The sequence below is a fragment of the Carassius auratus genome, chromosome 50 (assembly GCF_003368295.1).
Source record: "Carassius auratus strain Wakin chromosome 50, ASM336829v1, whole genome shotgun sequence".
In the NCBI taxonomy this organism is placed as follows: domain Eukaryota; kingdom Metazoa; phylum Chordata; class Actinopteri; order Cypriniformes; family Cyprinidae; genus Carassius; species Carassius auratus.
In genome coordinates this window covers 14,527,595-14,551,827 of record NC_039292.1, presented here as the reverse complement: position 1 = coordinate 14,551,827, position 24,233 = coordinate 14,527,595, and the positions used below count along the sequence as shown (strand labels likewise).

Sequence of the window (24,233 nt, the reverse complement as noted above, 5' to 3'; positions counted from 1 at the left end):
TTTTTTAGCTTATATATAACTTTATTTGCTTGGCATGAAGCAAGATAAAATGGCAACTTAAATAATCTCACATTTTAAATAGAAAATGTCCCTGTCTTCCTCCATTACAAGATTCATCTATAATAGTTTAAAATAAAACAATTATGGATTTAAAAAGAGAAATATGCTCTAGCCTCCCACTTTACCCAAACTCTGTACAAAATGGCATCGAGTTTACGTGTGGGAAACTGTTGTCCACAATTTAACACACATACTTTAGTTCTGATAGCTTTAGCCACACAAACACTGCAGCGTTTGATGTCATGTTTCACAAGCTCCCAAAGCTTGCGTCCGATATATGATTCGTAGAATTCATGAAACTTCCGTCAGTCTATCCATCTGTTTCTTTCTTTGTTTCAAGAGCATTTCCTTTTCATAGTTCCTCAGTCTCTCTTTCGTCTTAACATTTACACCTTCATGTCTTTTATTGTGTATTTCCCTCTATATATTCCTCTCTTTTCCTTTCACACACGAGAAGTCACTAGCAGCGAGCGTAGTCTGCGTGTTAATGTTGCCTCCAGCTCTTCCAGAAGGGAGTCTTTTCCAGAGCCGCTCCGTGTCCCGGACCCCAGTATCAGCGTCCGGAAGGATTCCCTCTCCAACAGACCTGCCATGTTCTGCAGGAAGTAACCTTCACAGTATGTACTGAGCTCCACCGCTCCATGAGCCTGGACAAAATCACACATACGCAATCTAATAATGCACTCCGTTACCAGAGACAGACACTTTGCTACAGGGGTTTTTGAGTCTTAAGTCTTAGTTTGCTCAAATAAATTAAGGCCTTAAAAAGGTCTTAAATTAGAGCAAAGTGAAAACATCTAAACATCCTTAAATCAAGATCCATTTTCTTGAGATGCAAACTGAGGATAGGAAGTCTTGAACAAAATATGAGTTTATGCTTAAAACGAGAACAAATGTCACCAGGGTATGAACTAGTTTCCCATTTGAAATGTTGTCTTATTGACCAATATTTGTTCTTGTTTTAATCATTAATTGAGAAATTGATAAAAATAAAATGCAATTTTGCTTCTGAAGGAAATGTGTTAATTCACTAATCTCTAGATATTTGCACTAGAAGACCAGACGGAAATACAGATCATGTTTCTGCAGTGTGATCATAATTATTTCAATATTCTAGTGATTGGGAGCAGAGCTTTTCAAAAGCTCTATATATATATATATATATATATATATATATATATATATATATATATATATATATATATATTTTTTTTTTTTTTTTAATGAATAAATAAAAAGTAACAGATGTGTTGACATTTTCTAACTTTGAAGTGTTGCTAATACAACTAATTTACATTTAGAGAACATCGACTTTATCCCTCAGATATACATATATTCATAAAACCTACAGAAACCCTGTGGTGGTAATGATTTATCTATTGTGTGTGTGTGGCTGTGTATATACAGTGGATACGGAAAGTGTTCAGACCCTTTGCTGTGACGCTCATATATTTAACTCAGGTGCTGTCCATTTCTTCTGATCATCCTTGAGATGGTTCTAAACCTTCATTTGAGTCCAGCGGTGTTTGATTATACTGACTGGACTTGATTAGGAAAGCCACACACCTGTCTATATAAGAGCTTACAGCTCACAGAGTAATGTCAGAGCAGATGAGAATCATGAGGTCAAAGAACTGCCTGAAGAGCTCAGAGACAGAATTGTGGCAAGGCACAGATCTGGCCATGGTTACAAAAAAAATCTGCTGCTCTAAGGTTCCTAACAGCACACTGGCCTCCATAAGATGTTTGGGATGACCAGAACCCTTCCTAGAGCTGGCCGTCCGGCCAAACTGAGCTATCGGGAGAAGAGCCTTGGTGAGAGAGGTAAAGAAGAACCAAAAGATCACTGTGGCTGAGCTCCAGAGATACAGTCGGGAGGTGGGAGAAAGTTGTAGAAAGTCAACCATCACTGTAGCCCTCCACCAGTCGGGGCTTTATGGCAGAGTGGCCCGACAGAAGCCTCTCCTCAGTGCAAGACACATGAAAACCGAAATGGAGTTTGCTAAAAATCACCTAAAGGATTCTCTGGTCTGATGAGACCAAGATAGAACTTTCTGGCCTTAATTCTAAGCGGTATGTGTGGAGAAAACCAGGCACTGCTCATCATCTGTCTAATACAGTCCCAACAGTGAAGCGTGGTGGTGGCAGCATCATGCTGTGGGGTGTTTTTCAGCTGCGGGGACAGGACGACTGGTTGCAATCGAGGGAAAGATGGTGGATGCGGCCAAGTACAGGGATATCCTGGACGAAAGCCTTCTCCAGAGTACTCAGGACCTCAGACTGGGCCGAAGGTTCACCTTGCAACAAGAGAATGACCCTAAGCACACAGCTAAAATAACGAAGAAGTGGCTTCACAACAACTCTGTGACTGTTCTTGAATGACCCAGCCAGAGCCCTGACTTAAACCCAATTGAGCACCTCTGGAGAACTCTGAAAATGGCTGTCCACCAACGTTTACCATCCAACCTGACAGAACTGGAGAGGATCTGCAAGTAGGAATGGCAGAAGATCCCCAAATCAAGGTGTGAAAAATTTGTTGAATCTTCCCATAAAACTTCATGCCTGCATTAGATCAAAAGGGTGCTTCTACTGAGCAAAGGATCTGAATACTTAGGACCATGTGATATTTCAGTTTTTCTTTTTTAATAAACGTTCAAAAATGTCAACAATTCTGTGTTTTTCAGTCATTATGGGGTGCTGTGTGTACACTGAGAGAAAAAAAACCGAACTTAAATGATTCTAGCAAATGGCTGCAATATAACAGAGTGAAAAATTAAAGGGGGTCTGAATACTTTCTGTACCCACTGTGTGTGTGTGTGTGTGTGTATATATATATATACACACACACAAACAGTTTTTTGTTATTTTAGAATATAAAATAATTTTATGTAAATATGCATCTTATTGATTTTCATAGTTGTGTATATATATATATATATTACATAATTATATATTTTTGTTTACCTTCGCAGTGTTGTAGATGTTCACAGCATTGTCAAGGTCAATGTTCTGAGCACAGATTATTTCACAGTGCCGCTGTAGCACCCCCAACTGGAACAAACTGGCTGCTGTCATTAACTACAGAAAGCAAACAAAGGAGTGAACAATGATTTCATCTATTTTATTCATTCTATTTTTGAGTCTCAGTCTCCAGATAAAGTTAGATCCTGAATTACTGCATGTAAACTCAAGAGGTTCCAGAGTATGAAAAATTGGCAGTGACTGTGAATGAACTGCCAAGATCTACCTTGTGACCATTCTCTGTGGGTTGGCCTGTATCTTGTTTGTCTTACCTCTAGTAACTCTGGGACGTCCATCTTCAGAGACTCCGTCCCCCCGCAGTACAGGTATGACATCATCATCTGTATAAACACGACGAGACAGTGATAAATTCCTGATTACATCTAAAACAGTGTTGTGTCTCAGCCCGCTGAACCAGGACTCAGCTGATCTCACCTGGAAGATGTTGTACTTGACGTTGCTGATCTCGATTTCCTTGCGAGGCTGAGTGCTGTCTGTCCCGTTCAGCGCCAGCAGACTTCTGAACCTGATTTCACAGCAGACAACATGCTTTATTCTTAACAGTTCATTTGTTTTTAACCCTCTCAGGCTCAAATTAAGTTTTTAGTACTCCAGATACATAAAATATGTATCTGGAGTAATAAGGTAGTTAGTTTTTAACTGTTGCAAATCTGCAACGCCTGCCTTACGAGATAAGAGATTACTTTTATGTAAGTAAGGTAACCGAATCACCTGTCGGACGCCGTGAGCAGCAGAACCCCATGAGCGTAGAACGGTTTGCCCTCCAGGAGGAACGTCACATCGGACATCTCTGCATTGTTCAGGAAGTGAGGGTCTGCGGAAAGATGAATCGGAGACATCAGGGTCAAGATTTTCCCATAATAATCCGTTACAGACAGAAATAAAAATGAACTGCAACTATAATTGCACTATGGAAGACCATTTCCACCACTGAAAAATAACAATAAGTGACACTTTATCTCACAATTTTGATTGTAAGATGTAGAAATCTCGAAATTGCAAGAAACAAAATCAGAATTGCAATATAAATAAACGTTCTGACTTTTTTCACATAAGTTATCTTGCAATTTTGACTGTATTTGTGAGTTTATATCTTAGTATCTCAGACAAAAAAGTCGCATCTACCTTTATTTTTATTCTGTGGCAGAAATAGTCTTCCATACTGCACTACCAAGTTACTGAAAACAGTATCACTGACAAACTTTAGTTTTTGTTTTTGAATCAATGCTGGGTAACTAGAAGATTCAGTAAATGCCGCAGGTTCATAAATGTAACTGTGGTTAAGATGGAGTGTATTACCGAGCTGAGCAGAGAGAGCTGCCTTCTTTTCTTGGATAGAAGGAAGTGGAGCAGGACCATGACATTGACTAAAAATGACGCCCAACTGCTGGATTATCGCCTCGTTCTATAGAGAAAGAATTAGTCAGAAGGTATTTAAACAGCCATTGTCCACCCAGGTATGAATTTCTGGTACAAAAATAAAACAACAAAAAAAATTAGAACATGGTGTCCTTTTCAGATATTTTATATTTCAAACCACAATCAACTGACATGTTTTAATTCATAGTCTAGGTTTGATTTTTTTGTTGTTGTTTTGTGGTTTTTGTTACATGGGCTTTTAATGAACGAATGTCCAGTTTTTTTTTTTTTTTTTACCTTGCTGTTCTTCAGGATGTTGAACATCAGAGGAAGGCCGACGCAGACTAGTTCCTCACAGTAATCCTCCTCTTTGATGGAGGTGAAGTCTCTCAGAAGGGAGAGCATGACTCCGGCTCTGGACTTTTGCTGAGCGCTCCGCAGCGACTCCAGCCACACATGGAGCTTCCACGGCACTCCTGCAGAATCAGTCAATATGTGAACAACTGTTTACAAATATTTCAATGCTTTCTGGGAACTCAGATGTTCATTACCATATTAAAGAAAGAAATTCCATAAAACAAAAAAATATATATTATTATAATTATTATTGAATGTGTTACTTATCAACTACACTCTGAATGCTCTCTGTAAATTATTTACGATTCTGTGGGTAGTCATGCATCTAACCTACCCAATGATCTGAGCTCCATGGTGACATCCAGATAGCCGTGCTCTGCGCTGTAGAAGGATGCCTCCTGCAGAGCTTTCATTCGGGCCTTACACAGTTTGGGTAGGGCATCTTCTGACACCAGGCTGAGGTTTGGGGATGAAGGAGGGGGTAGAGAATGTCCATTCCGGCCGGACGCCCGCGTCTCAGCCTCCACACCCTCCGCCAGGATCTCCTCCAGTGAGAGCACATCTTCTCTTGCCTTCTGAGGTTGAGAGAGGAGCTTCCGCAAAACATTCCTGGAGAACATAAATGTGCTTTAGTTCAGTGAAAGATGGATGAGCAGGTCAATACAAAGCTAAATGGGTGCATAGAAGATGAACGCTTGGACATATGATGAGTAGATAGGTAGGTACATACAGTAGATAGATATGTGCATAGAATGGAAGATAGGTAGTTGGGTATAACACGAGTGTAATATTATTAATTACAAAAGCAGATTGATGAAAAATAAATCATGATTGGTTGGATTGATAGCCAGATACCTGGGTGGATTGATAATGAATTACTGGACAAAATGGATCAATAAAGGATGTTTATAGATTAATGATTAGTTTGATAGATAACGAGTAGACAAAAAGAGAGATGGATGACTAGAAGGACATATAACAGGATAGATGAGGAATGACTGGACGAAAATTGATGGCTGGCAGGATAGATAATGAATGATTGGAAAAGTTAGACAAATTGATAGAAAGCTAGATGAATAGAAATAAAGTTGGATAGCTGATGTGGTAATGCAGTTGTGTTTGAGTTGTGGGGGGTGAGTAGTGTGTGTGTGTTAGTGTGATCTGTTCCAGGCTGCTGGGGGTGATTGGGAGGTATTACCTATGGCCATGGGCGGCAGCGTGACTGAAGCAGTTCATGTTCTCATAGAGCGATGATGTCAGTGCGTTACCATCCTGGGACCTCAGCAGGGGGTCTGCACCGCGCAGCAGCAGCAAACTAACCATTTCATAATTCCCTGCGAGATTGTGAAAGCAGGAGAGTGACCAGAGGAGAAGGAGAAAAGGAGAAACAGATGGTGAGATTGCACCACTCTGGAGAATAAATGAGAAAGAACCACAATAAAAGAAAAGAATGCAATTCATGATCGTTACTGTAATGGCCTTAGCAGGGTCATGTCACAAGGAAGCCACATTTCCTTGATCTTTCGAGATAAAAGAGCTTGATGTACTATGAAAACAGTGTAACTTTCAGAACTCGCAACTTCCTCCTCATCTAAAATCGACTCTGCTTTCTTTAGATTTATTGATGACAGAAGCATGAAATATTAGCATTACACCTGCATTTACAATAAAGAATGCCTACTGAAGTTCAGAAACATGGCCCTGTGAGGTATAGACTTCAGTCAGGGTGGTGAAGTCTGTCAGTGTTTTGACAGGAACGAAAACTAGGCTTTGAGGGATAGAAGTACAGTGCGTTCTAAGGTTGTACTGTTGTTTAACAACATAAAGATGACAAGATGTCTTTCTAAAACAACTTTCAGTAGATAAAAACTTTTCTTTTTTTTAAATTTAACCTTTATTTAGTGCGTGCCATTAATACAGTAAGCCTGCATCTAAATTTGCATAATCCCCTACTGTATAGTAGTCAAAAAACAGTATTTGTCAAAAGAAGTATGTTCGAATTCATAGTAATCATAAAAAAAGAGGCAAAACGTACCTGACTAGCCTAGTACTTCTAATGAGATTCTGAAGTGTGCATATGATGGACACTTTACTATCCCATAAGGCCATGAAGGCACTGAAGTGAGACAACTGAAGCTGGAAACTCACATGATAATGACAACACGGCAAATTACTCAAGAGTATATGCGATTTCTTTGCAGCCTTTGTTTTCATGTTTAATATAATATGGCATCTAACCTCGTTAAGGTCTATTAAGGATTTACGCTGTGTCCCAAATGAGATAAATACACCAAAAGACAAACATGGCCGCCAGGGTCATTCTAAACTGAACTGGTTTGGTCCCCCAATTTCCTGCAGAGTTTCCTCCAACACACTTGCTTGGAGGTTTCTAGTGATCCTGAAGACACTGATTAGCTGGTCCAGGTGTGCTTAATTGGGGTTGGAGCTAAACTCTGCAGGACAGTGTCCACAAGGAAACGGTTTGGATGCCCCTGCCCTACACCCTTAATCCCTTCATCAGGGTAAACCTTTCGAAGGGATTAAAGCACAAGGACAAGACCTTCAGACTAAAACGCAGTGAAAGTATGACAAATAGGGTAGTAGTTTAAATAATGTAGTATGGACTGAGGTACATACTAAAGGTGCAAAAAAAACAAGATTTGACTCCTTTAAATGTTGCAGAACTTCCTGGTGAACATCTCTACATGTATTAATGGTTTCAACCCAAACATGTGCTCTGAGCTTTGGCAAAACACATCTTCTTGACCCAATTCCATTAACTCTCATACAGTTTGTGATCTGTACAGTCTGGCTTTGCTCTGCCAAAACAGGGCCATATTTTTAGGGATTCCTGTTTGGGATGGGAGTGACCAACCTTAATCTTAATCTGAGCTGATGGGGGTTTAGAGAGGCTGGCATGAGTGAAGGAGTTGTGCTACACACCTGCGGCGGATGCCAGCTGGACAGGGGTCTCAACGTTGCTCTCCTGTCCATTACGGACGGCTGCTCCTTCCACATTCGCCCCGGCGTCTAACAGAAGCTGAAGATACAGACATACATGTAGGTTAGGAGATAAACTACAAAAACCACTAATGGCTGAAACATACATTTTGTGGCTACAATTTAATAATGTTACATCACTTACAAAAAAAGGTTTGATCAAATATCCAATTGGTATACTTAATGTAAATGAAAGATGTTCTTACCAGAGATATACAGTACTTAATAAAATCAAGCGAAGTATTTTTGGCGTATATTTGTTCTACCTAAAGTATAGTTAAAGGTTTATTTTAAATTTGCAGACCAAAGCTGTAAGGATATTTAAATTGCAAAAATAATATAGGATTTATATTCTATAATGGCGCTTTTCCACTGGATGGTACGGCTTGGTATGGTTCACTTTTGGGGTTTTTTTCCACTGGGTACAGTACCTGGTACCTGTATTTTTTTTTTTTTTGAGTCAAGCCGTGCTGTACCATACTGAGCCGTACCATGTCGAATCGTACCACGCAGTGAAAAAGTGCCGTAAGATGTAAAGTTCACTTCAAAGAATAAACAATGTCCTAAAACAGTATACGTATAAATTCAAGCAATACATCACGCAATAAAACAAGCAGCTTGTTACCTGCACTACTGATATATGTCCATGTAACACAGCGAATGTGAGCGCCACCCAGTGGCGGCTGTCTGGATGGACTGAAGGGTGTTTGGGAGAGCAAACGGGTACCTGAACACAAGACCATCAGTTTTCATACAGGCTGTAGTACTAAATAAACATGTAACAAAATGCATTCACAGCATGGAAAAATGCAATCTGAGGCTGCATTCGAAGACTGAATGCATCACAGCGGTGTGACAAAGGCTGTCTAAATTCCTGTCAAAGCCCAGACTTTCCCAAAAATTATTGCAGGCTGATGACAGTAATATTTTTAAAGATGCTCTAAAGAAAATTTCTGATTACACTTTTTAAAGTAAATTTGCTTCCTCAAACAGAATCAGCCTGAATTGGGACAAAGCTATATAATAACAAGCTAGATTATTATTATTAATTGTTTAGCTGCTCGATCTTTTTTTCTGTAAAAATTTAGGTTTTGTGAAGGTAGTTTTTTTTTTTTTTGGTTTGATGCAGAACAATTAATCTGTTAGAAATATAAAAGATATAACATTTACAATTTTAAAATAAGAAATTCAAAAAAAAAATTGAAAAAAAAAAAAGTTTTTGTTCAGAGCAGAGTTTTATAGTTAAAAAAAAAACTTTAATAAAAAAACCATACAAAAAAAAAAATCAATGTTACTTGAAATTAACATTAACTGAGGGGGAAAACCCTTAAACCTACTTGCTTCTTTATTTTATTTTTTATAAAATGATAAATGTTAACTAAAAAGTATATATATTTAAAACATTAATATAAACTATAACAGTATATCAGTGATACTTAATGCTGCTTTAGAGACTTGATCTCTTTTTTAAAAAAATAACCCCACCCACAAACACACTCACATTTACTTTTTCTTTTTTTCCCTAACGAATCATGAAAACTCAGTTTTACTGTTATTATAAGTAGTAGTAGTAAATATTGAATCAACATTTAATCACAATGAACTTGGTTTATACAGGTCTTAACATCCAAAAACAGTGACAGAATGAGAGTAACTGGTGGTCCATACCGCTACGTCCAGATTGGCTCCAGCATCGATCAGCATTTGGACTAAAGCCTCGTCTCCAGCTGAGCAGGCGTACATAAGCGGGGTCATACCCTACACAGATGCACAGAGAGAGAGAGAGTGTGTGACACCTGGATCCAAAACATGATATCAGTGTAACAGAGTGATGTGTAGTTGCTCTTAACGTCTGATTTGTGGTTCTGAGTTCACCGTACCTGGTCATCCATGCTGTTGACACCGTCTGGCCCCAGCAGCTCGATGGCCTGGCCAATCAGGTCAGTGCGGCCGCAGTTCAGCATGCGGAAGCCCAGATCCAGCTGGAACTTATCTGTAGCGGCTTTGGCATCCAGCCGCCTGAAGGAACTAAAGCAGCACTCGGGCCTACAGAAGAAGAGTTAGAAAACATGCATGAAGGAAAGAGAAAGGGGTGGTGGAGTTCAGTCCATGCTTTCATGGGTGGAGTGCTGTATTTTCCTGAAGTGTTTTCAAATCATTAAGTATAAGGCTGGGCACTTGAGGACCAGTAAAAATCTGAGGCTTTGCTGAAGGTCTTTGCCAGTGTTTTAATGCAGTTTGATGGAAAGTCACATATAAGGAGGAGCATGAGATCATGTCTGATAGAATCAGCTCTGCCACATTTTATGTGCCGTTTAAAAGTCTGCTGACATTTAAAAAAAAATAATTTAATTAGTCTTACAATGTTGTGATGGAAACACTAAAATATACCCTGAAAACAACATCATCACAATTGAAGAACTTGACAAGACACCTTAAAAGTCATGATTTTAAATCATGGTTAATTTTTTATTCATTTTTTGAAGAAAAAGTAGTTGCTACATAAAAGGTGTTGTATGTTAAGGTGTTCTGAGTGGATAGTAGGGGGTTAATATGTGGTTTATAATGTGTTTTTCGGTATGATTCTTCTTCTAGGGAGTTTTTGGCGACTTTAAAAGTTCCCACCCTGTATCTCTCACGGTTTTTCTTCTCTCTGAATATGCTTCATGATCCTCAAAGCATTTCCTTCACTCATTTATCGTCCAGCAGATATGAATGTGTGATATGTAGTATGATGTGAAGGTCTTACTTCAGCAGTCTGGGCTCACAGTCCAGTCCGGGCAGGAGCAGCCGTGCCGTCTGTCTGACATCATCGCTGTCCACCAATAAGCTGCGGCGATGCTCCGCGTGAACGATGGCCACGCGCATCCACTCCATCAGCGGGGGGAGGAGGAGGAATGGCCTGAGGATGGCAAAAAACAAGTTTGATTCCAATCTACTGTTGTATTAATATTGCAACAGTTTTTCATTGTATTCATTGCTGTAAGTAACTACAATGGTCCATTGTCCTCTTGATGATAGTGAAAGGCATGAATTGATTTCAGATTTGGTATTTGAGATTTAAGAATTTTATTGTCCAAGATGTAATAAAAAAATGTCTTTTAGATTCCAGACTTGATTCCTAAAGTGAGCTAAAACTGACTATACTGTAAAATACTATTGTTTTTATATACAAATAATTATCGACTGTCTATAGTGTGAATGTGTGTGTGTGTGTGTGTGAGTCAAGTCTGCTGAGATCCACAGTTGTGTAACAAGTTAAAATAGGACTGAAGTGAAAACCCCCTAAATGCATGCACTCTCACCCAGGGTCAAGTGGTTCACCCGGTTCACCCCTGCTGGTTGATATCTCAACTACTCTGAGACAGATGCATACTTCTGAAGGCCCTGTGGCAGCCGAACAACTGCCGGCGAGGTGAATGGAAATGCTTACAAATAGCTTTCTTCAGATAATACAGACCTGAATACAGAACTGTCACCATTAAAGGCCATTTGTAGCAAAAATTATATTTTTATTATATTTAATTATAATTATAATTATAAATTATATTTAACATCTAAGTCAGCCTGAACAGTGAAGTATCATCACCAGACACTGATACAGGTACAGCATCCCCTTCCCAAATCCTAATCTAATCTTTTTCTAAGTAAAACCCTGATAAGAAGATGAGGATACCCGCAGCTAATAGTACTGCTGGTTTTTCATTACATCTCTTCAGCTTTCCATCCCCTTTAGAGAAAGTGAGCTTCACATCGGATTTAGAGACGATACCAAAATGTAAATGTGGGTTCCCAGATCGCTAGATTCACAGCAGGAACACAATGACGTCAAGCAACAAACCAAAGAAGTCCCACCGAGAGTCTATCAGCCTGGCAAGACATGCAAATGAGATGAAACGAGAGGAGCGTGAAGCTCATTAAACACACAAGACATGCGCAACAGAGAAACAAATCTCCTGAGACCTACAGGCGCTCAATCACAACAAACAGATCAACTCTGCTGATGGGAGCCATTTTGGCTCAAAAGAAAAGACCATAAAAATTCTGAAGTCAGCTTTCAAGTGTGAAACATCTGAAGGCGAAACTCAATTTAGAGAAGCTACATTTACATTTTGAGAGAGGATATTGTTCAGTTTATGTTGTATTCTCAGTGCTGCCACAAGGGGTGCAATAGCACTAAGCATTGTCTTCTACAGAGTAATAATTCTAGTAAGTTAAAAGTTCACGTTGAAAATTTGAAAAATAACATTGTGTTGTGAATTTGCGGTTTCCCTCAAAATATGGTTTATACGTTTTTCTATCAAAATTTGTTAAAGAATGTGGTATTTCACAAAAAAGTAGTGGTTCACTAAAAGAATTTGGTTTTTATCTCAAAATTTTTGGTGTTTTACTTAAGAAAATTGGTAAAGAATTGAGTGTTTCGCCCACAATCTGGAGACAAATGTGATATTTAACTCAAAATTTGGTGGTTCACTAAAATAATTTTTATAAAATTTGGTGTTTCTCTCAAAAAGTAGTGTTGAATTTGGTGTTTCATACAGAAACTGCTAGTAAAATTAAAAAAAATATATTTACAAAGAACTTGCAAGTAACACAATAAATTAAATGTGAAAGTAAAAAAAAAAAAAAATCTGAAATAGGGTAAATTCAGGTAAACCTGAACTGTTTTTGAGACGACTAAGAACAAATGTCCCAATTTAACCTAAAGTAACCCTAGTATTTTCATGTAAAAAAGTGAAAAAGCCATGCTTTTTTGCACTACAAACAATGGACTTGGGTAGAACATGCCAAAAAAACTAAAAACGTATTATATCTGTCTGTGTGAACAAAGATAAATCTAAAAGAGTGGTAATTTTGCAAACCAGGAGCTGCATAACACCTACAGTCATAAAAACAAATGAGGTTTAGTAACATGTTGGACTTGTGGTTGTAAAATAACTCAACCTTAATCCAAGTGTAAGGAAAGATCTTCATGGGAAAGTGAGGGAAGAGGCATCAAGAAACACTCTTAATAACCACTACTTTCACTAAAATAGTTCAGAGGAGCAGTTTTAGTTGCCTACTGTATTGATCAAGTGAATTTTCCAAGTGCTCAGGCTCTTAAAATCACTGTCAAGACGAATAGATTGCAGACTGCTAAGTGTGTTTACTTTGGTGGCTCAGAAGAGGGGGTGGATGGTGTTGAGGGAGCTGATATCTGTGAGAGCATAAAATCATTTGATTGTATATCTGTAAACGTGTGTGTGTGTGTGTGTGTGTGTGTGTGTGTGTGTGTGTGGAAAAAGACATCAGTCAGTACACTAACTAAATGAGTCTGAGATGGGAAAAGTTTATGGGGATTTTCCATACACTTCATATAACTATATGAATAGGCATTGGATAAATATTTGTTTACATTATTGGGCACCAGGACTTTTCTTTTTTTCTTTCTTTCATGCATAAATAAATGAGTAAAACGTTTAATTTTATTTCATTATTTTATTTTATAATTAAAGTCCACCAGGTTTTAAGAGAAAGCAGCAACCAATATATTTTTATTTATTTATTTGTATTTTCCTCCAAATTCAATTCAATTTATTTTTTATGGGTACAAAATAAAATGATAATAAATACAGTTTGTTTGTTTATTTATTTATTTAAATACACTTCTCTCTGAAATATGGGAACCGTCCGTCTGAAAATGTCTGACACTTCTGATAGCTGCTACTAACAGCATCATTTAAAAGCAATATGCACAACACTCAAATCTAAATACACACTTGATACTATGCCTGCCAGCTCTTTTCCATTGCTTAATGGAATTATTGATTCCTCAAAGCTTTTCAAACAACAAACAAATGATGGCACTAGCTCTGTTAGCATGCTAGGTTACAAGTACTGGCCACACGTTCAGGGACACACAGATATGTAACTCCTGATGCGTAGTCCTCACCTCTGACCTGCTCTTTAATGAAGGAAAAACAAAACCAGCATGAAATTTAAGCTCTTCAACATTTTTACAACCTCGCCTTTGTTCTGTTGTCAGAGCGCTACGCTAGTGAAAAGCAAAAGTCTTTTTGCGCCCCTCCATCTCTTGTTCGTTTGGCCCCTGGGTCACGCTTCAACAACTACCCACACTTCTGAATCAAGGGCTCAAGTTCAACCCGTGGCCTTCGACCCGAAAACCCGAGATCAGTTTCAGCCTACATCAAAGCACGGCTAATCAGGGCCTGTGGGAACTGTATAGCGCTTTGGGCTAATGTGGCTGACTAGCATGCACAGACATTTACACATGTGCTAAGGCCTCTAATGTGACTAGATTACACCAGAGATGTGTGACGGTGATTCTACCGAGAGGCTGTTTCCCTCGCTATAATCGTATATAATGCTGAAGCATGTCTCTGAGTCATATACCAACAGTAGTGTCTGGCAGACAACTCTCTGACCGCTGCATATCAAATGCTGTGGGTTTCAAGGCAGGAATTTCTCGCGGTTTGGCAGAGGAGGATGATTAATTAATCCCAGCATTACTTTGAATGGGAGCGTTATTTTGTATATTTGTTTGAATTCCTAAATCATGTGTAAATAGTGTACTACATTCCACCAAATTTTGAAAAAGGTCTTTCATTAAAGTAGTTGATTAATGCCCCAAAGACCAGACATTGGTTAGAAAAATAACACTATGTTATTGTTTTATTAGTCTACAGCTCATTCAAAATTGCGATCTAATTTTTTCTTGTTTAATAATTATTACCTTACCGCTTGGCTGTAGATATTTTGACTAGATATTAGCCATAACCCCTTACAGTACACTAGGATACGTTTCTAATGATTTTCTAACTCATTATAAAGATAAGACATACACGTATGCATTTTAGCAGACGCTTTTATCCAAAGCTACTTACAGTGCATTCAGGCTATACATTGTTTTTTTCTTTACCAGTTTTTTACTTTGTATGCATGATTTGAATGAGATGTCTGAGATAGATCATGACCAAACGGGGGGAAAAAATATAAAATAGTCATATCTGTCAGATTAAGACCTATGGAGACAGAATTGTTGCTTAATTCCAAATAAATAGATTATGATCCACAATTAAATGTAAAGAGATGAACAAAAATTAAACATATTATAAACTTATTTATTTGTGAATCGTAGCCTGTGCATTTGCGAATTGTAAAACATTTATTGCATCAAGACGTGCTGACAATCCACAAATAAGTGGACTCCACCCACCGTCTACTTCAGCCAATCAGATAACAGCCACATTTTTCTTGACCAATCATAGTATGATCTCGCTATTGCCAATCAGTTTCGCTTTAAAATCAGGGTGGTCTCGTCCTCAGATAACTTCATTCATCTGCATTAGCTCAAATAGCTACTATAAGGACCAAACAATGGGTACAGTAAAAGATGTTAAAAATTGGATTTCGTAAAACCATTAGACTGTGTATCATGCCAAGCCATGTTATTATATTTTACGTGCCTTTGAAAGTGTCAGAGAAACAGAGCTTTAAATCACGGCTATGGGAACAATGCTATACTGGATTATGCAAGCGTCATGTTATTCAAAAAAGAAATAAAAGTGTCCATACGTAACTGACTAATAAATAACTGAACTCAACCTCATAATAAACATTTGTGTTTGTGTAATAGGTTAAACTGCCTTCAGACAACAGCCAACAGCATTTCCCAGTTTTTCAGTCAAGGTGATGTATATGAGCTGCTATGTGGATCTAACGATACATGAGGTTTTTGATATTTTGTGGTGGTCAGTTCACAGCAGTGATCGAAATTAAAATAGGTTTAAACAGATCTTTTACCTCTTATGACAATTTTTATAAGCCAATTAGAATAATAAGACATTTGGGCTGTTACCAAGCAAACTGTATAAATATCAACAAAATTAATCTTTGCAATGCAGAGGAAACACAAAAGCTGCATCCGAAGAGACATTTAGATGTCACACTGTTTAATGCAGCAGTCTTACGAAATCCAATTTTAAACATCTTTTACTGTACCCATTGTATGGTCCTTAAAGTACCTATTTGACCTAATGCAGATAAATGAAGTTATCTCAGGAAGAGACCACCCTGATGTTAAAGCGAAACTGATTGGCAATAGCGAGATTGTGCTACGATTGGTCAGCAAAATGTGGCTGTTATCTGATTGGCTTTAGTAGACGGTGGGTGGAGTCCACTTATTTGTGGATTGTCAGCACGTCTTGACCAAGTGGCAACCTCCTGCCCTCTCTCGTGAAGCCCATACGAAAGTGACTTAAATGGTAATTAGTCAACTGGCCACTAGACGCTGGCTGCAAAAGGGAGTCAATCCCATAGACTCCCCATGTTAAAATGGCCAACTTTACAGCAGAAAAAAAAAAAAAAACATGTTTACAGCCTGGTAGAAAAAAATATTTTGGTCTATATAGCTAATTTTGCCCTTCATGGCAACTGTGAGGGGGGTGAATTTTTTTATAACTCATCCTTTTAAATTATATTAAGCCTTAAGGTTCTGCATAATTAAGGTTTGGGGCACTTGAGTGACAGGTGGATTGCCGCTACTGTCAACACCGTCGAGCTAGGTGGGCGTGGCTTCAGCAACCAGCTCCCGCCTTTTTGCCCATTTTCGACACATGGTGACGAGCTGCCAAGATGGTGACAGTCGGCTCCGCCTACTTTTGGCTTCAAAAATGTTCTACTGAAACCCATAGGTGACGTCACGGACACTATGTCCATGTTTTTATAAAGTCTATATGGTCTTGACACAAGAAATGTTTCACAATTCTCAAATGCATAGGATGCGATTCACAGATGCGTGCAGCTATCTACGAATGCACAGGACAAAGGATTTATTTATTTATTTTCTGGCTAACTTTCAGTAGATGAGACAAAAAAATGATCAAACAAAAAATATGTAAATGTTTTTAAGAACTTGTAAGTACTAGATGTGTCAGACAAAAACCAACATGAATTTTTTTTTTTTTTTTTTTTTTGCCTGGCTCATTTATTTCAATAGGACATGTCTGAATGGGGAATATATATATCTACTCTGAACTATAGTAAGGATGTGTCTAGTCTTCTCTGTCCTGATCTGGGGTCAGCGTAGCTTCCACCCCTCTCATCTTACACTGCCTCCTTGATGTGCGACCACTTACCACCCAGCACTCCCATTCACCTTTCTGACCCTTTCCTCCCTCCCTCTCTCCACCCACTCAGTAGGACACTCATACCCATCATAAATCAACCTCTAGCTCACATATCCAAATTTCACTGGATCTGTAACACCCCCTTTCCATTTACAGGCCTCCGTTAGGACCACACAGTACGCATGTGTTCCATTGTGGTCTCATTTCAAACAAAGGTTTTATAGACTTTGGAATAGAAGGCGTGTTGAGGATACCTAAAATAATGATCGAGGCCTTTACTGTAATTACCGCCAGGACTGAAGCACCACCTGTATTCCATTCTGCTACTCCACCAATTACACAAGTGCTCAGCAATATTGCTGGAAATGTTTCCTGGCACGATTGTTAAGAAAGATTCATGATTGGAGTCCTGGAGTCGGCAGTAAGGCTCCATCGTTGTTTTCCACCTAAATTTGTTAGTTGAAGGTCTTCCACAAATAAACCAGCTGTAGCCAAATATCAAGATTTGCCCTTTACTTACTCAACATACAACCTGAATATACACACAAAATCACAACATGAGGACAATTGAAGATCAAAGGAGGAAACAAACATCTGAGCCCACAGATGAAGGTCTGGATTGACTTTGTGTGAGCTTCCAGAAATTGTTGTACCTCTGTGAGTCATTTATCATTAAAGTAGTTGTTTTGGGGCTGATTTAGCTAAAGTTTATTACATTTAAATGTGAAATTTATTACATAGGGTGACCATATTTTAGTTTTCTGAAGAGGACAGTGGAGTTTGTAATGTTGGCAGGGACAGACGGGTATACCTAGTAAGGGTTTTTTAAAAGAAGTTAATAGAACAGAAAAATAATAGATAATGCTTGTTTTGGAAGGTCCTTATTTATAAGAAATAAAAAGAAAATAAGTAGAAAAGAATAGAGAAAGAATATAAAGAATGCTAGTGTTAAAGACTATTTTCTTTTTAAATAAAACAAGTAGATAAAATATAAATAGAGTTAGAGGGTCAAGTTAAGACGAGAGAGATGTGTTTCTTGAAAATGATTAAGGACTCAGCTGCTTGGATTGAGTTGGGCAGGTCATTCCACCAGGAGGGAACAGTTAATGAACAAGTCCATGAAAGTTTTATCACAGGTTGAATGCAAAATATTTCAATACAGGCAATTCAGTCAAATGTATATTATGCAATAATTCAAACCTTTATTCCACTTGGAGAAATCAACCCATGGCAACGGTTTAAAAGCAGCCCAATTCTGTGGACAAAATGCAGACTTGGCAACCCTGCATCCAAAAAGAGCTGAAGGAGTCAGATTTGACTGATCTCAGATCAAGAATAAGGAGAGATGACTGACAAGACCATGCTGGAGTATTTGCTGCTCAACAGATCCTGAGCAAATTGACACATATCTGATTTTGTAAGATGTGCTCCCTTTACACAGAGTGCTTGTGATCGCGGAATCAAAAGTGAACAGTATGATGATTAAGAAATCCCAGCCAAAAAGTCCAAAAAGAGGACATGTCTTGGGAAAAGAGGGCATATGGTTACCCTACTGTATTTTACATGTCAAAATAAGGCATCTCAAAGAGTTCACAAACAAGAATGTTCGCTAAAAAGCCAACTAAAAGTAGTAATGCTACATCTATTAAAATGGCTTCAATGTAGTTTTGTTAGAGCTGACTGCTTTTAAAAATTCTAATTTACTGTTGTGTGATTGCCTCAAATTAAAGTTGCTTCTAGCTTGCCAAGTAACTGCCTCAACAAAGTTACACCTAGTTAATGTATCCTACAAACCAAAAGCCAATATTTACAGTACACCTGTAACTGAACCCTGCATAACATAAACCTTCGTAATTATCTTTAGCAAGCAGGTAATTATGTTCTGCATTATGTTCTGCAACACCTAGACAGACCGGGGACTTATGTGAGGATCCTGTTTGTGGACTTCAGCTCGGCATTCAACACGATCATCCCAAACCTCCTCCTGCCCAAACTAAATCAGCTCTCCGTGCCCACCTCCATCTGTCAGTGGATCAACAGCTTCCTGACAGACAGGCAGCAGCTAGTGAGATTGGGAAAATACACATCCAGCACCCGTACAATCAGCACCGGAGCTCCCCAGGGCTGCGTTCTCTCCCCACTGCTCTTCTCCCTGTACACTAATGATTGCACATCTAAGGACCCCTCTGTCAAGCTCCTGAAGTTTGCAGATGACACCACACTCATCGGCCTCATTCAGGACGGTGACGAGTCTGCTTACAGACAGGAGGTAAAAGAGCTGGCTGTCTGGTGCAGTCTCAACAACCTGGAGCTTAACACGCTCAAAACAGTGGAGATGATCGTGGACTTCAGGAGAAACCCCCCTGCACTCCCCCCACTCACCATCATGAACAGCACTGTGACTGCAGTGGAGTCATTCAGGTTCCTGGGAACCACCATCTCTCAGGACCTGAAGTGGGACATTCACATTGACTCCATTGTGAAAAAGGCCCAGCAGAGGTTGTACTTTCTCCGCCAGCTGAGGAAGTTTAACCTGCCACAGGAGCTGCTGAAACAGTTCTACTCCACCATCATTGAATCCATCCTCTGCACTTCAGTAACTGTCTGGTTCAGCTCAGCTTCTAAATCGGACCTCAGAAGACTACAGAGAGTAGTCCGGACTGCTGAGCGAATCATCGGTTCAACCCTCCCTTCTATTCAAGAACTGTACTTATCCAGAGTGAGAAAAAGGGCTGTCAAAATCACTCTGGACCCCTCACATCCAGCACACTCCCTCTTTGAACTGTTGCCATCTGGTCGACGCTACAGAGCACTGAGCACTAGAACGACCAGACACAGGACCAGTTTCTTCCCTCAGGCAATCCATCTTCTGAACAGCTGATAATAATGGCGAACACACTACACTTTATATTTATATGCACAAACACTTTATTTATCTAACACACATACTTAGTATACACTTAATTTTGCACACAATATATATGTACATACATAACTTCACTTTGTAATATACCTGCCTACAATTGTCATTTGTATATTGTCATTCACTGTCTACATATTTGTATTTTTATTCTTTTATTATGTGTTTTATGTTCTGTCGCTGTCATTCTGTTGTACTGCGGAGCTTCTGTCACGAAAACAAATTCCTCGTATGTGTAAACATACCTGGCAATAAAGCTGATTCTGATTCTGAATACCCTGAGGACATCCTTGAAGCAAGACAGGACAGCTAATGGCCCACTCTAAAAACCAACCTCTCTTTAAGAGCAAGTTATAATGAACTTCCAGGAAACAGCAGCTGGAAAATAGTTTAAGGAGCTCCTCACATTTCTACTATATCATATAACAGCTTCAAAGTACCTTCAGGCTGTGTGATTTTCAGAGTTTACTTGCATATCAATGGGCCATTAGGGGTTTGGGCTGTTAATTAGCTTCGCACCCATTGTGTGAATTGGAGACTGGATTAATGGGAGGGGAATAGTAGTGAGGCTCACCTTTCTTTGCTCAGGGCCATCCTGGGTGGATCCAGGTTGGGGTTCTCCATGGACTCCATCTGAGGGCATCGCAGAAAGTAGTAGAGAGTGTGGAGGGCATCTGGAGACCAGGAAACGGGCTGCTGACGGCCATGACGTGCAGGACTGAGCCCGTGACGGACAGAACTGAGACGCTGCATATGGTGCATGGCCCGCGACACCAGGTCACCTGATGATGAGAAACAATGAATCAAAAACTGCAGATATTTGATTCAGAGCAGTCTAATAAGAGATTTTTTCAACTTAATAAAATCCACTTTGTACACAAAATATATTGAATACACATTTTCTATGATTATTATTATTATTCTGTTTTTTTATTATTATTATTAAAACTTCTTTCTTTTTTTTTTGGTGGGCATAAGGTCAGAAATGTCAGGGTGGTCCAGCTGTCCTGATATCATGGAGTCTTATTAATATAATTAAATAAATTACGTTTTTGGAACTGTTAAATCATTATACAATAAAAATAAAAATAAAAAATGCATTCATTTATTCAATTTAATAAAATTAGAATTTGACCCTTTTATGACATGGCACGGTTCATTAAAAAATATTTATGAATAAATTTATGTAGGTAAAAAAAAATTAAAAAACACATAACAAAAGGAAAACCAACATGAACACAAAATGTACACTCAATTTTTATAATTGATTTTCCTTTTTTTATTTTCTTTCTTAATTGTCATTGACCCAGAGATCAAATTATCACCAGAGCTCAGTCAGAAGCTTACGAGACCTTGGACACAAATCAGAAAATTGGCCTTCTTTAACTAATGTGGAAAGTGAATGTGAGAGAATCAGTACTCGTGCCTCCTCTAAGCAGCTTTGGGGATAAAACACCCTCCTGCTGATGTCTTTCCCTCATGGATCTCACAGTTCCACAACATATAAACATTACAATTATGATTGCACCAACAAGGTATCCGATGAAAATTGGATTCACAACACGTGGTAGGATACAGTCCAGGTACTAACTAAACTACATATGGATACACTGATCAGGAGTCAATGTATGTCTCAGTCTAGCCTAAATTGAGAAGGTTGTGGACTGGCCGCTCCAATTGTGGGAACATGTAGACTTCATTTGTGGTAATCACCCCTTGGATTCATTTTTAAACCACAGACTGGTTTGCGAGTAGGAAGAATCTTCGGTTATTATCTGAAAGATGCCAAACTTGCAGCATTAGGGATCCTTTTGTGTTCTGCCAGGCCCTACAAACGGTCTTAAGAGAATTTATGAAGCAATCAGGAAGTTCGGAGCTCTGCTACTAATGCTTTCCCCGAAGGCTGAGATCAGTACGATTGGACTAGGGATATTAAATACAACATCCTACTTGTTGCAATTTAGAAGCCTATTTTTTGTTTGTTTTTCACTTGGAGTAAAAAGAAGTTTGAAATACCTGAGCAACAGTTTAATGTCAGTGAACACCCCTATGCTACTGGGAGCAGCATTTAGATGAATATGTAAGTATGTTCGGTGTGCTCTCCTCTCAAAACAAAAATAACGGGTGAGAAAGCAGCAGTTAAGAAAGCATCTGATCAAAGCCACGTGGATATTTTTGCATCCGCTCTGCAATTCGGACTCCAGTTAAGTCAACTTATTATATGTAGCACAACGGATAACTTTAAAACAAGCATTATAGTTTTATACATGAAAAATATAAAAGTCAGAGTCACTTTAAGTTAGAATCTTAATTTCATTTTCTACTATAAAGCAGCTCTCCACTGTGTTCACGTTTTTACTCTATGGACCGAACAGAAGAATTTAATTAGAGAACATTTCCACCTCAAAGAAGGTGGAGCCCCAAACCAGTGGTAGTATGAAGGTGTTTACCAACTGGAACAAACTTTTCCAGAAAGTTTGTTTGGGTAAGCAGTTTCAAATTTCCTGTAATAAAATTTCAAAATAACTTTATTTTGGCTTGAAATTGAAAATTGAAAAGTTAGAAATTATGTCATATCAGTTCATCTTCAATTCCACTTTTATTTTTCTTACCATCACCATAAACCATTGGTAGATCAAAGGTGTTTACAAGCTGGACAGAAGCATTGTGTAAAGTTCACTTTGGCTAGTTGTTTCGAACTTCCAAAAGGAACTTTTTTGGGCCGATTTTGTTTTTTTATTACATCACATTAGTTCATCTTTAATTACACTTTGATGTTGCTGACCTATTAAGTAATAATTATAGGCTGGTTGTAGTTTGTAGGTGTTTACCAGCTTGAGCAAAATTTTCGAACTCCTGAAATGAATTCAAAATGAACATTGTTTTGGGCTGATTCTATTTGAAAATATTTCACATCAATCCGTTCTTTGATTTTGACTGAAATATGTATGGGCCTTACGGCTCTTGCCCTTCAAACATCCCTGTAAAATCAGACTGAAAGGGGTACCAACAACAGCAAACTTGTTTTGTTGGACCAATGCCCCATTTGCATCCAGCATTTCAGGGCAGCTGAGGACAGATGCCCCACTTTCCACTAGTCTCCTGGGTGCAGCTGGATCAAACTTACATGAGAGCTCATGGGGAGGCGCCAACATCACAAGCGGTGCACAAAGACAGCTCTCACTTAATTGACTGAGTTTGTTTGTGATTGCTAATGTCCTGCTGAACGTTTGGCCTGCATGAACGTGCCCTTGTGCTGTGTTCATTTTTTGCAGTAGGAAGCCTTCTACCGGTAAGCCACCAACCAAGCCACCGCTGGGCCTGTGGCATGGTGGGTAAACACAGGTAAAACCAATGCCAACAGAGGAACTCCTTCACTGCATGGGAAATATCCCATTTTCAAATGTAAACTTGTGTGAGGAGGGAACTAAAACACTGTACAATGAACCAACAGTCAGACTTTAGCTGAATAAGGCACTGTAATCTTTGTATGTACACTTTAAAGTACAGCTAAATTGCATTTGTTCAGCTTTCAGCTTGTATAAAATCCAGTCCAGACAATAAATCCCAGATCAGATGTTGCTTTTATCAAAGGAACTGTATTGAGACAGACATGCTTAATTTTTAGTGCAGATGAGTCAGGCATCATGAAGTCATAGGAGACATTGGAACCGCTGTTCATCTTCCTTCAATTCTGATATTGAAGTGTTTCTAATAACACCATAGTCTCAACCTCAGACGTCACGCCAATGGACCATTGGCTTAAAGTCTGATACATATGAGACACAAAAGTGGAAACACTTCAGGAGTGTAAAAGTCGTCATCGGATTGGTTGAATTCTACAGGATTTCTTCGAGACGTGTGTGTCGCATTCTTTAATGTTCCGCCTGGAAACAAAAGAAGAAAGCCGTCGAGTTTACAACTGTGACGACGAGTGCTTATCAGGATCAACTAAACGCTGGATTCTCAAAAGTATGTGAAATATTTAAAGGTAATGGCATAAAATCTTTAAAAAAAATTTACACACCGGTCTGTTATTGTGGCGACATTTCCATGCCTGGAAACGTAGCGATGAACGAAACGAACTGTGATTGGTTGTTTGACATGTTGCTCAAATGGTCTCATGGGCGGGCCTTGGCCAATGAAAGCTGGCATGAATTCCAGACCTTCAGGCTATGTGAGAGTAATAACACCATAACATCCTGCAGGAATTATCTAGAATAACAGACACGCGGCACTTAAGGCACCAAAAGACTTTTAGAAGACTTTCAGACTCTTTATGTGCCTTTTTTTTATATTTCCGTCACAGATCATTCTATTTACAAAGCAAACATGCCTCCTCTTTGGGAACGATATAGTGGTTTATT

The 24,233-nt window shown here is 38.8% G+C and overlaps 1 protein-coding gene across 1 annotated transcript in view; it reads right to left on the bottom strand.

Moving 5' to 3' along the window:
• Positions 1-24,233, bottom strand: part of LOC113067113 (ankyrin repeat and BTB/POZ domain-containing protein 2-like) — a 50,167-nt gene continuing 25,934 nt past the window's right edge. Inside the window, exons 4-18 of the mRNA XM_026239384.1 lie at positions 20,441-20,648; positions 10,568-10,720; positions 9,699-9,864; positions 9,487-9,576; positions 8,444-8,545; positions 7,762-7,858; positions 6,017-6,152; positions 5,153-5,427; positions 4,759-4,937; positions 4,402-4,507; positions 3,814-3,916; positions 3,517-3,607; positions 3,354-3,422; positions 3,025-3,138; positions 1-707 (exon numbers count right to left, since the gene is read on the bottom strand). Of these exons, the coding sequence (XP_026095169.1) occupies positions 504-707; positions 3,025-3,138; positions 3,354-3,422; positions 3,517-3,607; positions 3,814-3,916; positions 4,402-4,507; positions 4,759-4,937; positions 5,153-5,427; positions 6,017-6,152; positions 7,762-7,858; positions 8,444-8,545; positions 9,487-9,576; positions 9,699-9,864; positions 10,568-10,720; positions 20,441-20,648 (2,093 nt within the window). The 3' untranslated portion in view covers positions 1-503. The remainder of the gene's footprint in view (positions 708-3,024; positions 3,139-3,353; positions 3,423-3,516; positions 3,608-3,813; positions 3,917-4,401; positions 4,508-4,758; positions 4,938-5,152; positions 5,428-6,016; positions 6,153-7,761; positions 7,859-8,443; positions 8,546-9,486; positions 9,577-9,698; positions 9,865-10,567; positions 10,721-20,440; positions 20,649-24,233) is intronic.